The sequence below is a fragment of the Carya illinoinensis genome, chromosome 3 (assembly GCF_018687715.1).
Source record: "Carya illinoinensis cultivar Pawnee chromosome 3, C.illinoinensisPawnee_v1, whole genome shotgun sequence".
Lineage (NCBI taxonomy): Eukaryota > Viridiplantae > Streptophyta > Magnoliopsida > Fagales > Juglandaceae > Carya > Carya illinoinensis.
Genome location: NC_056754.1, coordinates 20,137,361 through 20,149,750, shown reverse-complemented (window position 1 = coordinate 20,149,750; position 12,390 = coordinate 20,137,361). Strand labels below are relative to the sequence as shown.

At 34.1% G+C, this 12,390-nt stretch overlaps 1 protein-coding gene across 4 annotated transcripts; it reads left to right on the top strand.

Moving 5' to 3' along the window:
* The first annotated feature begins 2,668 nt into the window (after positions 1–2,668).
* On the top strand, positions 2,669–12,105 carry LOC122303701 (E3 ubiquitin-protein ligase PRT1). Of its 4 annotated transcripts, none has more exons than XM_043115603.1 (9): positions 2,669–2,886; positions 3,518–3,546; positions 3,634–3,813; positions 7,051–7,401; positions 7,505–7,690; positions 9,387–9,481; positions 11,023–11,174; positions 11,279–11,526; positions 11,726–12,105. In XM_043115603.1, the coding sequence occupies exons 1-8, from the start codon at positions 2,813–2,815 to the stop codon at positions 11,436–11,438; spliced, it is 1,227 nt and encodes a 408-aa protein (XP_042971537.1). In that variant the 5' UTR covers positions 2,669–2,812; the 3' UTR covers positions 11,439–11,526; positions 11,726–12,105. The 4 variants fall into 4 exon arrangements, with proteins under 4 accessions (XP_042971537.1, XP_042971535.1, XP_042971536.1 ...); XM_043115601.1 differs by having other exon boundaries at positions 11,660–12,105; XM_043115602.1 differs by having other exon boundaries at positions 11,279–11,531.
* The last annotated feature ends 285 nt before the right edge of the window (positions 12,106–12,390 follow it).

Below are 12,390 nucleotides of genomic sequence, written 5' to 3'. Positions count from 1 at the left end.
TTTAGTAATTTTTGTAGTGATGGTTGATTTTGATAATTATTTATTCTTTTGAAATAACTTAATATTCTTAGCCATCTAGATAGAAGTTCTACTGATTATAAGTTGTTATGCTATTATTGTGAGACAAAATAATCATAAAAATTTTAAAAGCCAGTATGATTTTGTACCAACAAATGTGAAAGGTTTTTACAATAATTATATATAATGTGTTGATAAATAACTTCTTGTGTTTGGTGTAAACGTACCGCTACTTATTTATTATAAGATCAAAATTTAGAATTTAGGTTTTTTATACAAACAAACGTGAAAGATGTTTATAATAATTGTGTTAGACATGTATATAGATAGGTAAGTCAAGGAAAATCTGTTGGTCAACCAGTTCATACTAAGAAGTTTTAAGGGTGGTTCTGGTGGTGTTCCCTCAAGATCATACGCACATAACTATTTTTATAATTTTTTATATCACTATATTTTAGAATGAAAATATTTATAAAAGTGGTATTATAGCTTATTTTTATAAATTACTTTTATAAATTATTTCTTATTTAAAATATAATTATTTTTATATCAATTGTAAAAATAATTATTTTTATATCAATTTGATAGCTAAACTTTATGAATAAGTGAAAAGCTCCCAGCCAATCAGGTGAAAATCAAGATTTTAAATTCCGTTCCGTTCCGATCGAAATGGCTAGAATTTTCCGTTTTGGTGTAGTGTCTGGTACACTCAATCACCTTGTTCCATTTCACTTCAAATTATGGTCATTCTGGTCCCGTTTCGGCCATTCTAGTCAAATTCCGGCCATTTCGGTCGGAATTAAGCGTTTCGGTCTACATTTCGTTTTGGGTTGTTTTTGTAATTTTTTTATACTTAGATGACATTTTTGTAAATTTTAAATCCAAAAGGCATTTAATTAATTCTAAAATGTAGATATATTTATATAATTTTAATTTTTTTTATAACTTTAAATATGTCCCCTCATTCTCTATTTTTTTATATATCATTATTTTTAATAATTTATCTATTTTTTTATTTATTTTTCTTTATTTTGTGTCTTAACTCAAGTTTGTATTTTTTTCAACATATATTCATTTTATAAATATTCAATTCTTCTATATATATACACATATATATGTATTTATTTTATTAGTTATTAATTTATATATACATAGAAATATTTATATATAATATATAATTAATTCCAAAATGGTACATCAAAATATACTAGTATCAAAATATTTCGTTCCAGTGCCTTAATCAAAATGGTCACCAAAACGGTATTCAAAACTTCAATGAAAACCACATTTTAACACCAACTAAACTTTGGCCACGTACGGCGTGCAGCAAACCAAAATTTACACGACATTGAGTAGAATTTTCATTTTATTCTTCCCCCTCTTCTCTCGCTCCCCCCTTGTTTGGTTAGCTAAAACCAAAAAATTCATTTCATCTCATTTCCATTCATCATTACAAATTTTTTCAAATTCTAATACAAAATATAATAAACAATTTAACTTTTTCAAATTCCAATACAAAATTAATATCAAAAAATTATATTATAACAATATTTTATTCATTACTATTTAAAACATCTCATCTCATCTCATCTATATAACTAAACGGAAATTCTTTTGATAAACTCATTGTTCTCTATTTTTTGATTGGTACTACGATTTGTTTGGTGATATCTTTGGTGGGTAAGATGTATTTATCTAGGTTTTGTTTTTTGTTTTGTTTTTTTTTTTTTTTTTTTTCTAGAACTAATCTAAGTACTCTTGCAAGAAGGTGGAGAAATTTAAAGAAGAAGATGAAAATGAAGAAGTCGATGAAGAAGTTGCACTTGGAACGATAATCTCATGGCATTCCATTAATGGAACCTCATTAATAAGGAAGTTATTTATGAACTCCATTAGATCAAATGGGTTTGTCATGCTTTTCTCTTCTTTAGTTTCAATATCGGAGGATAATTGCAATGATGGCTTGAAAGCTAGTGGAAAGCTTTACTTCAAGGAAGTGACATAGAGAGGGGGGTTCCAAGCGACAGGGGGTGGGGGGAGGGAGAGGAGAGAGACGAGGCGGAAGAGAAAAAAAAATATTAAGTTTAATTTGATATTGAAACAGTTTTATCTCATTTTATCATTATAATTTTTTTAAATTTTAATATAAAATATAATAAATAATTCAACTTTTTTAAATTTTAAAATAATAATATTAAAAAATAATATTTTAATAATATTTTATTTAATTTACATATAAAATTATCTCATCTTATTTCATTATTTAAATTATACTAATAAAATGAAAAAAATTATTGTATGTGAGTGTAAATTTTGGTTTGCTACAAGTCTTACGTGGTAGATTTTAATTGGCTGCTATTAAAATGTGGTTTTCGGCCCTATTTTAATTGCTACACGTCAATAGTCGCCTGACATATGTCATCCCGGAACTGTGAATCCCATTCATTCCCAAATGGGTGGTACTAAGGATCCGTTGGAGCTTCCGCTTTTGTATTTTGCGTTTTTTTTTTTTTTTTTTAAATTTTTGATTTACAACATTTTTTAAATACTTTTAAATATTTTTTAAAAAAATAATTACAATATTATTAAAAAATAATTTCTCAATTACTAAGTAAAAAGAAATTTAAAAAAAAAAAAAAAACAAAAACAAAACAACTCCGCTCCAGCAGGATCCTCATTTTCCTTCCCAAATTACCTGGACGCATCTTCGTCTTCAGCCTGTCTCTCCCGTCCATCTTCTTAGGTTTCTCTCAAATAATTCGACTTCAAATTCATTGGGTACTGCAAGTTTTCAATGGAAGATCCGAACACGCACGACAACGTCGATTCGGAGAAAATCTCCGAGTCTTTTCTCTGCTGCGTTTGCCTGTAAGATTCTGATTCTTTACCCTCCCTCCCCCGAAGAAAAGAAAGTTTTGAACAATACAGAAAAAGAAAAAGAAAAAGAAAAACCTCTGCTTGTTCACAAATTTACTTGCGATACATAAAGATGTATAGAATTTGAATCTAAGACCTCATCTCACAACTTCTTAGGACCATCAGCAAAAGGCATTGAGTTGCTATTTAATCCAAATGTGTTCCCAATTTAGTTCCACGTTCTAGAGTACGTAGCTTTTCATTGCCTAGCTTCAATAAGAACTCGTGGTGACATATTTCGGTGTAAACCTTTCGCAAGGCAATAGTCGAAGTCAATTTTGAAATGCAAATTTAGCCTCCTGCGTATGATATCGTACACGGTAAATATGATACAACTGGCAGAAATTTGTTTTGCAAATGGATCGAGACCTAAATACCTACAATTAGAGCGATTTATCAATCATGTACGTTATAGCATACGATTAACGAAAACAACAACAGATGATTAACTTTTATCGGTAGCTATTTCTTGATAGAGGTTGTTAGTCTGGTCCTGTTCTTGTTTGTGCTTTTTATCGGTGTCTGTGTTGTTGATTTTCTTTTGAATGGAAACCTTACTAATAGAGTGCAATTTATATTGCAGAGAGCTGTTGTACAAGCCCGTAGTGCTGTGTAAGGATTTACTAACTCCTTGAAAGGCATGAATTTTCGAAAATATTTTATTCTTCAACAAATTTATATCATTTTCCTTGTGCGCAGCTTGTGGTCACATCTCATGCTTCTGGTGTGTCCATAAATCAATGGATACCCTACATGAGTCTCATTGTCCAATTTGTAGGCACCCATATAATCACTTTCCTACCATCTGTCAGATGCTTCACCTTTTGCTCTTGAAGGAATATCCTATTGCTTATAAGAGAAGAGAAAATCAAATTCTAGGTAAGCTTTTTATTTTGCATTTGAAATACTCATATTATGTGCCCATATACAATCAAACATGCAGACACCTATTGATTGCATGACATATACGACAGAAGCTATATAATATTGCTAAAAATCGTCCAGGAGGAAGACAAATTCTTGTTATTGAGTATAAATATATAGTTATAAAATGATTTTATAATGGTTTTAACCTTTCATCAATATTTTGTTTGCCCTTTGCAGGATAACTATTTTTTGAAAATCGCCTTCACTTTCTCTTTATATATATGGCTTGTGAATAGAGTTAGAATCCATCAACTGCTGGGACTAATCCTCTGGTAAAATTATATGTAGTCAATAACGGTGTAATTTGATAAGGGCTTGCTATTAATGAGGGGGGGCATTTTAGTTTTTTGTTGAGGAATTTATTTATTGGTTGAAAATATTTTTTTAAGTAATAGTATTATGCCCTGAAATTTGCCTGTTTGATAACCTTTGATTAGATGGTCAAAGGTAATTTGATCTCATTTACTTGTACTTGTTATGAAGTCATAAGTAGACCCTATCTAGTTATGATTGTTGAACCAATTTACATCTGCCAGACATCCATTTTAAGGTCACAAGGAGTGGATGCAATTTCCCTCAGTTTGCATGAGTGTATATTTATTATCTAAAGTCAAAGGGGCCCCAAACTACTGGACAGTGAAGGCTCACTACCTTCACTTAGGATGCACCGCCCTTGCTTCGAGAAAGAATTAGTCCGAATATGTCTCCAAATTTTAGCTTAAATCAAATTCCTCTAGCACTAGCAGACCCTATAAACGCAAAGTAATTAGAAGTATAGTAGGTAACAAATAACTCGTGAAAAAGATGCTTTAAAATCCATATTTTGTACTAAAACAATCAGGCATGCACACAGTGGCAGAACCAACAATTCTTTTTTTTTGGGGGGGGGGGGGGGGAGGGGGGGAGACTTTTCTACTGTGACATTTATGTAAAATAAAAAGAGATTAAAAAACATAACTATATATAAAATCAAATCTCGATAATTTGCCACGTAGAAATAAAATTATAAAACACAACAATATATGTTTCAGATTTTTGACGCTAATGTTTCATAGAATAATATTCGTCCATTATTATTTTTGTAATAAAATATTTAGGATTTGTTTTCTTTGTAAAAACTATCAAGTGATCTTTTAGAATATCATCTTTCACTCTAGTATGTAAGCTAGTTTATCAAGTTTCATATAAAATCTAGATATTTTCTTGTCCATTAACCATACAATGTTATAATTGAGACCTTAAATAATTGTTTTCTTACTCAATGAAGTCTAGAGGATAAAACCTCTCAACTATCTTTCATATAGATCAACCTTAAATGATTTTTCTTGTATTTTCACTTTACATTTCATATTAAGAAGCCTAATACTGTATAACAAAAAACTTTGGGATCCATATTAAGAAGTTTATTCATTCTCCTAAACTTAGTTTTAATTTAATTTTGGTGAGGCCACATCTTTGAAAATAAATAATATATAGAAATTATACCAAATTTTGGAACTATAGGAAAAAAATTTGAGAGAGGCATTTCTAGGTATATTGAGATTTTAGAAAATTCTGAAGAGCATATGGGGATTATAAATTTTTTTTTTGGGGGGCGGGCATGGTAAATGTAGATCTGCCACTGCACGCATAGCTTTTTGCAATAACAAAAGCATAGTATGAGGCATACACAAATCACTTGAGAAAGAGAGCCTTACTCCTTATATCAATACATGGCATGCTATTAACTTGTTGTGTAACAACTTTGTTTTGAATTGATTTCCAGTTTAAAGATAAATCTCGTGAAAACAGAGATGGTGGCGGTGGGGGATGTAAGAAACATTAGGGGGATGGCCAACATCTTGGGGTGTGTGGTCTCTTCGTTGCCAATGAAGTATCTTGGACTCCCGTTAGGTGCATCTTTTAAAGCTAAGAAAATTTGGATGAAGGTGATAGAAAAAATAGGGCATAGGCTGGCCGGGTGGAAAAGGTTGTATTTATCTAAGGGGGGCAGATCACACTTATTAAGAGTACTTTATCTAACCTCCCCACTTATTTCTTGTCTCTATTTTCCCTTCCAGCTAGCATTGCTTCTAAGATTGAAAAACTTCAACGTGGCTTTTTGTGGAGTGGTCTAGGTGATGAGTTTAAATTTCATTTAGTTGGGTGGGATAAGGTGTGTACACCATTGGGAAAGGGTGGTTTGGGTTCACAATGCAAGGGTCTTTAATAAGGCCCTATTAGGGAAATGATTGTGATGCTATAACTGTGAGAGGGAAGCCTTATAGAAAGAGGTGATTGATGTGAAGTATGGGTGTGCAACGGGGGGTATACTCTAATGAGGGGAAGGGGGCATATGGTGTGGGGTTATGGAAGCATATAAGTAAAGGTTGGGGGTATTTTCTAGTACTATCAGGCTGTGTATGGGGAATGGCCAGAGGATCATGGCATGATGTGTGAGTGGGAGACACGGCTCTTAAGGCTACTTACCCCACTATTTTCAGAATTTCAAGGGAGAAAGAAGTGATGGTGGCTAACTTGCAGGGTTCTACACATGATTCCCAAGCGTGGAACATCAATCTCTTCCATGATTTTCTTGTAACAGTTTCTAGTTCTTAAAGTGGTGTTTTCACATGTATACTTCTGGTGTACCTGGCTTACATCTTTCTTTATATCAATAAAATTTCTTATTAGTCATCAGAAAACTTGTAGTGTAACATGGATTTTTGCAACATGTCAATGCATATTAGAATGTGTCAGCAGAGTTTTGACATTATATGGTGTCAGCTGAAAAATCTGTCTTCCTATAGTTATTGGATATAATTAGGGCTAAATAATTTTTTTAAAACTTATAAGTTACTATATTTTATCACCTCTGCTCTTCAATGTGGCTGTCTCCTCTTACTGCTTGTTATGGCTTCAAGCTTAGCTTGTAAGTTCTATTAGAAGCTTGAATCCAGGAAGTGCATTCAAGTTTCTTTTGAGTATGACCAATTTCTTCATCCAGTTGCCTTTGGAGAAGGAAAAAGATTAAAGGAGAAGGATTGAGTACATTTTCTAGCTGTTTACACTCTTAGTTTACCATCATGATAAATGCTATGGTAATTTCTTTTGTTTGTGGTAGTAAAAAGTTATTGTATCTTTGTTCTTAAACCAATACCTTCTATCATAGTTCCTGATTATTAAAGCTGTTTCCTATTCATGTTGCAGAAGAGGAAAAGGAGATGGGCATCTTTTCACCACAATTTAATTCTCAAGCATATAATCATGGGGGCAATCCAGCCTCTTTATCTACCATGGGTTTCGAGTCAAAGTCACCTTCAGACTCTTTATCCACCAGGAAAGGTGAACCTTATGCAAATTTGGAGCTATTGAATTCCGATTCACAGGTTCAAGATGATGGTGTGTGCGCTCTAATAGAGATCCGTAGTGGGAATTCTGAAGTAATTGGGAATGTTTCTCTCAAAGAAAATACTAGCAAGCAGGTTTTGGTTTCTGATGTGCTGTGTTTGGCATGCAAACAACTACTATTTCATCCTGTGGTTCTTAACTGTGGCCATGGTAAACTGTTCACATAGTTAGCCTTCCTATATCCGATCAGGTTATCTCTTGTCTAAATACTTTTAGTTGATATGCAATTGTTCTTATCTCATATATTGTGCAGTATATTGTGAAAGTTGTATCATCATCCCAGCTGGTGAGATGCTTAAATGTCAGGTTTGTCAAACCTTGCATCCAAGAGGATTTCCAAAGGTTTGTTTGGAGCTAGATCACTACTTGGAGGAAAATTTTCCAAAAGAATATGTGCGGAGAAGAGATGCTGTTCAGCTCAAGCAAGTTGTAATTGAGTGTATGTGTCCAACCATCTATGTCAGAATGCTTAATTGTTGACATATATGTAATACGAATTGCTTCTTAAAAACATCTTGGGTTGTACCGTTGTGGTACTCAATATCTATTTTTAGTTTGGTAAGGCCATATAAGTCACATCATTTTTTTTTTATTGGCACCGGGTGTCCAGGAACAACGTCCCGATTAATCCCGAGGGTGCATAGACCCTCAGCAAGGAGTTTCCCGCAAGTGCACCTCGGGTAATTCAATGAGAAAATCTCATAGTTTGATGGCCCCTAGAGATTGTTTGCGCCCAAGGAAATTTGAACCTTTGACCTGAGAGGAGCATACCCTCAAGCCCAAGGTCTTTATCACTTGAGCCAACCCCTAGTTAGGTCACATAATGTTTCCTAAATCCATATAATACCTGTTTTCCATTATCATTTTACACTTTTCACCATTAATGCATAAGCTAAAACTATTAATCATGTTAGTTTCATCAATACTATATTGGTCAACCTTCTAAAATTTGGTGGATATTCTAGAGGAATCATAATTATTTTGTTATATGAACCTTACAAACTCCAAAAATAAAATTCTATGATACTATGCCCACTAGTGTTAGCTTGACTGTCTGTCTTTGGTAGTATTAAGATATAGTGACTCTTGGCGATCTGTCAATAGTTATTAAAACCTTAATTGAAACTCCATCATTTGATTGAAAATAATTTAGGGATATGATTAAATTTCTAGAACCCCAAGGGATTGGCCCAAGTGGTGAAGGCCTTGCTCTTGGGGGTATCACTCCCGTCAAGGTCCAAGATTCAACACCTCATGGGTGCAAACAATCCTTTGGGATCACACCCTCTAGTGAAAAGCCAGTGATTTAACAAGTTTCTTGTAGGGAAACTTCCTAAGGTGCAGTGCACAGAACCGAAGTTTACTCTGCAAGGGTGGGTCCAAAGGGCCACTGCCTTGGAGAGGTTCCCCGACATAAAAAGGGGGGGTATTAAGATATAGTGAGAGTTTTTTCACTCTTTGATCCCATTGCATGTAAACATTTGACATATTTTTTGTGGTGCTAATGTTTGACACTAATATAGGCATTTCTTATTTTTTTTGTAGAGAAAACCCCAAGTTCCAACTTAAATAGAGTTGGAAAAAAATATTTATTATATCAATTATATATGGGTATGTTTACTGCATGTTATAGTTTCTGCTCCTATTGGTTTCTAGACTTCAGGGAGTTGTGTTCTTTTTCCGAAACCTATAGCTGGATATTTCCTATTATAAAGTGATACAAAAGGGACTATGGTGTCTTATACTTAAACAATGTTACTGATTGAAAATGTAGCAAGTCATTACAATCTGTCCTCAAGATAAGCTGAAGTTATACTTGAGTAAATCTGATATTATGAATTGATTATCTAAATCTCAATTCCAGGGGTCGTTCTTATACTAGACTTACTGTTGCAGTGGGGAATGATGCATTTTTTATTTTAAAGTTTGTTGAAGCATATTGTTAAAAGCTTTTTAATGATTGGATACCTCTTTGACATAATATCCTGCTTGATTTGCTAATGGTCTTTTGATTATTATACACTTTTATGGATAAATGTACTTGGTATATTATTTTTTCTACTTTAATTTACCCCAAATTTAAGCATATTCCATGTCCTATGTTGCTTGTATGACATATGACACGTGTGCTTCAGGTTCAACTGAATCCTGCAAACAAGGAAAGAATCTACCACGGCTCACTGTACCTCACCCGAACGCACATTTTGGAGTTGGTTGTGATTCTTGTGGGGTATATTCCCCTAGTTTTCTATGTCATGCATTTGCACTAATTAAGTAGGCATATTTGGTACTGGACACTTTCTTCATCAATTAGATGTTTGTCCAATTTATTGTTGATGCATTTTGGCGCTTCTACAATGTTGTCCATGTTTATTTTTTTCTGTCCAAAATATGCTGATATTGGTTGTTCCTTCTATGTTTTGGAGAAACTATATGTTACAACTTGATTGTTTGATAATTTTGGATGCAATGATGCCTCCAAACCCGGATTATGTCTGTGTATTGTTTTGGTATTCAAGTTGATTCATAATAATTGAATTGTCAACAATACTTTGTAGACGTGAAAATGCTAAAACTGAAATACTTGTATCAAGTGATATGAATGCATTTTGGTGCTATTTCAAGGGTGCAGTGTGGCCAAACATGTATTGTCAGTGATGATAACAGAGCATATTGATGTGGTGTTTCTCATTTATACATAGAAGTAAAAGGTCTTTCTCCCTTTTAGTTGCAATATTGATCAGCTGCCTGTTGTATTGTGTTTTTGAGCTGTTTGCTTTTGTAACGCCCTAATAGAAGGCCCAAACCATATGGTCTATATTCCAAAAGGACTAGTCAATAATACAATTGGAGCCCCATTGGGATCTTATAAAGAGCATAAACTTTTCCTTTCCAAGTAATGTGGGATCCCATACACCACCTTCCCATATCCTTATCATATGGGGTATTACAATCTACCCCCCTTAAATTTCCAACGTCCTCGTCGGGCCTATCCGTTGTAGGTGACACAGCTCAAGTCCCACATTTCTGATTGGGATAAGCTCTGATACCATTTGTAATGCCCCAATGGAAGCCCCAAACCACATGGCCTATACTCCAAAAGGACTAGTCAATGATACAATTGGAGCCCCATTGAAACCTTACAAAGAGCATGAACTTTTCCTTTCCAAGCAATGTGGGATCCCATACACCACCTACCCATATTCTTATCATATGGGGTATTACAGCTTTGCCAAAGGATGATAATTTTTTTGTGGTTTTTTTTTTTTTTTTAGTTAATAAGAATTTTATTACCAAGAATAGGCACAGCCCAAGTACACAGGAAGTATACAAAGGAAATACCTACTACACACTAGAAAGCAGGAAACTACGACAGAAACAGATTCAGTACATTATCATCATTCCTTACAAAGATCCTAGCTCACAAACTCAAGTAGAAAAGAAAAAATAACAAAGATCTTCAAAAGAACGCTCTTTTCTTCAAAATATCTTCCATTCTTTTCCAGTCATATACACCACATTAAACACTAAGGAATCATTCTCCATCTGGCAGCAACACTTTTCCTTGCTTCAAAACCATGCCAACATGCAAGGAGATCCACAACTTCCTTAGGCGTCACCCAATATAACCGTCTGACCAAGAACCTCATTCCACAAAGACTTTGCCACCTCACAATGTAAAAAAAGATGATTTACAGATTCACCACCCTTCTTGCACCTGACACACCAATCTGCCAAAGAATGATAAATGTTTCACTTCAATGTCTGCAGATCGTACCCATCATTGGGGACAGATACAGATGCAAAGATTGTGTGGAGAAAATTGGTTTTGACCTTTGTGGTGATTGTTATAATACCTGTTCCAAGCTTCCTGGGCGTTTCAATCAGCAGCATACCACAGAACACAAGTTTGAGCTTATAAGGCAGGTTACTTTACGGTTGGAAGACAATTCCACTGCTTTTTTTTTTTTTTTTTCCCTAAGCAAGCATATTTCATTAAAGTAAAAGATGATACAAGATGATACAGGTTACAAGTTGATGCTTATGCCTCAGAGGATTCAGAAAATGGATCTCCACCTCCTGCCTTGCCCGGTGATGCTCAGGAGAATGCTGACAGCGGTTCAGCTGCTAATGTTACCTCCACCGATGGTGGAGAGGATCAAACTGGTTCCCAATCAACCTCCTAATTCTACACCAAGCTGAAGCCATGTGCGTCGGGTCTAGGGTTCTGGATGTTTCTCCCACTCCAGCAAAAATAGGCTTCCACCATTCAAGGCATGGTATATGAAAATTCAAATCCCTCATTACCTTTTTCTAGTTGGTTGCATGGTTACCAAAAGCAAGCATGCATGACCTTTGAAGTAATCTTATTGTTTTATAACGTTTTTGGTGTCTATGTTCTGTCCAGATTGTAGCTGTTCTTGGTGTGTCAAAAGTCATTGTATTTTCCTTACTCATCGGTGTTTGGAAACAGGTGTCTGTGGTCATGTGCATCATGAGGGTTTCCAGGTTTTTATATTTCCCACAGGTTGAAGTGGACGACGCATACAGCTATTCAATCCTAGGTTGATATTAATTTGTTGGTTTACTTCTAAAAGTGAAAGATGTGTTGGTTTGTGTGCAATGAGCAATGAGGATAAATCATGTGCTCTTGTTAATTATCATAGAAATGTCTGCTCGAGGAATAAGTTGAAAGATTTCGACACAGTTAAAAATGGTCTGTATTAAGAAACGACTAGAACAATTCGGCCTGCATGAGTATTTGAAGTTATTAACTAGATACTTGTAAAATGTTATCTGTAAAAGAAAGCAATCACATAAATCTCAAAGTTGCTCTTTGAGCTTACTCGGTTATTCTGTTGTTGGATGATCGAAAAATTCAAGCTTTGGGAAGAGTATTTCATACCCATATCACCTCTGCATAAATCAAGTAATTATTTTGTTGTCAATTATTCCTAATAATTGGGGTTTAAAATTGGATATATGACTCTAAATTTCTGTTCGACTCTTATGATATTTCAAAACATCCTTAAAAGATTTATAAATTCTGTTGCAGGCTGGAATGGGAACATACTCGATTCTAAAATGGATACTATGATATTGTATCATGAAGAATTAACATTCTCAGTTTCTGTTTAA

Coding starts and splice junctions, on each gene's coding strand:
- LOC122303701 (XM_043115603.1), top strand. CDS start 2,813: ATGGAAGATCCGAACACGCACGACAACGTCGATTCGGAGAAAATCTCC. Junction 7,402..7,504: donor GGTTCTTAACTGTGGCCATG/GTAAACTGTTCA, acceptor TATATTGTGCAG/TATATTGTGAAAGTTGTATC. Junction 11,175..11,278: donor CACAAGTTTGAGCTTATAAG/GCAGGTTACTTT, acceptor AAGATGATACAG/GTTACAAGTTGATGCTTATG.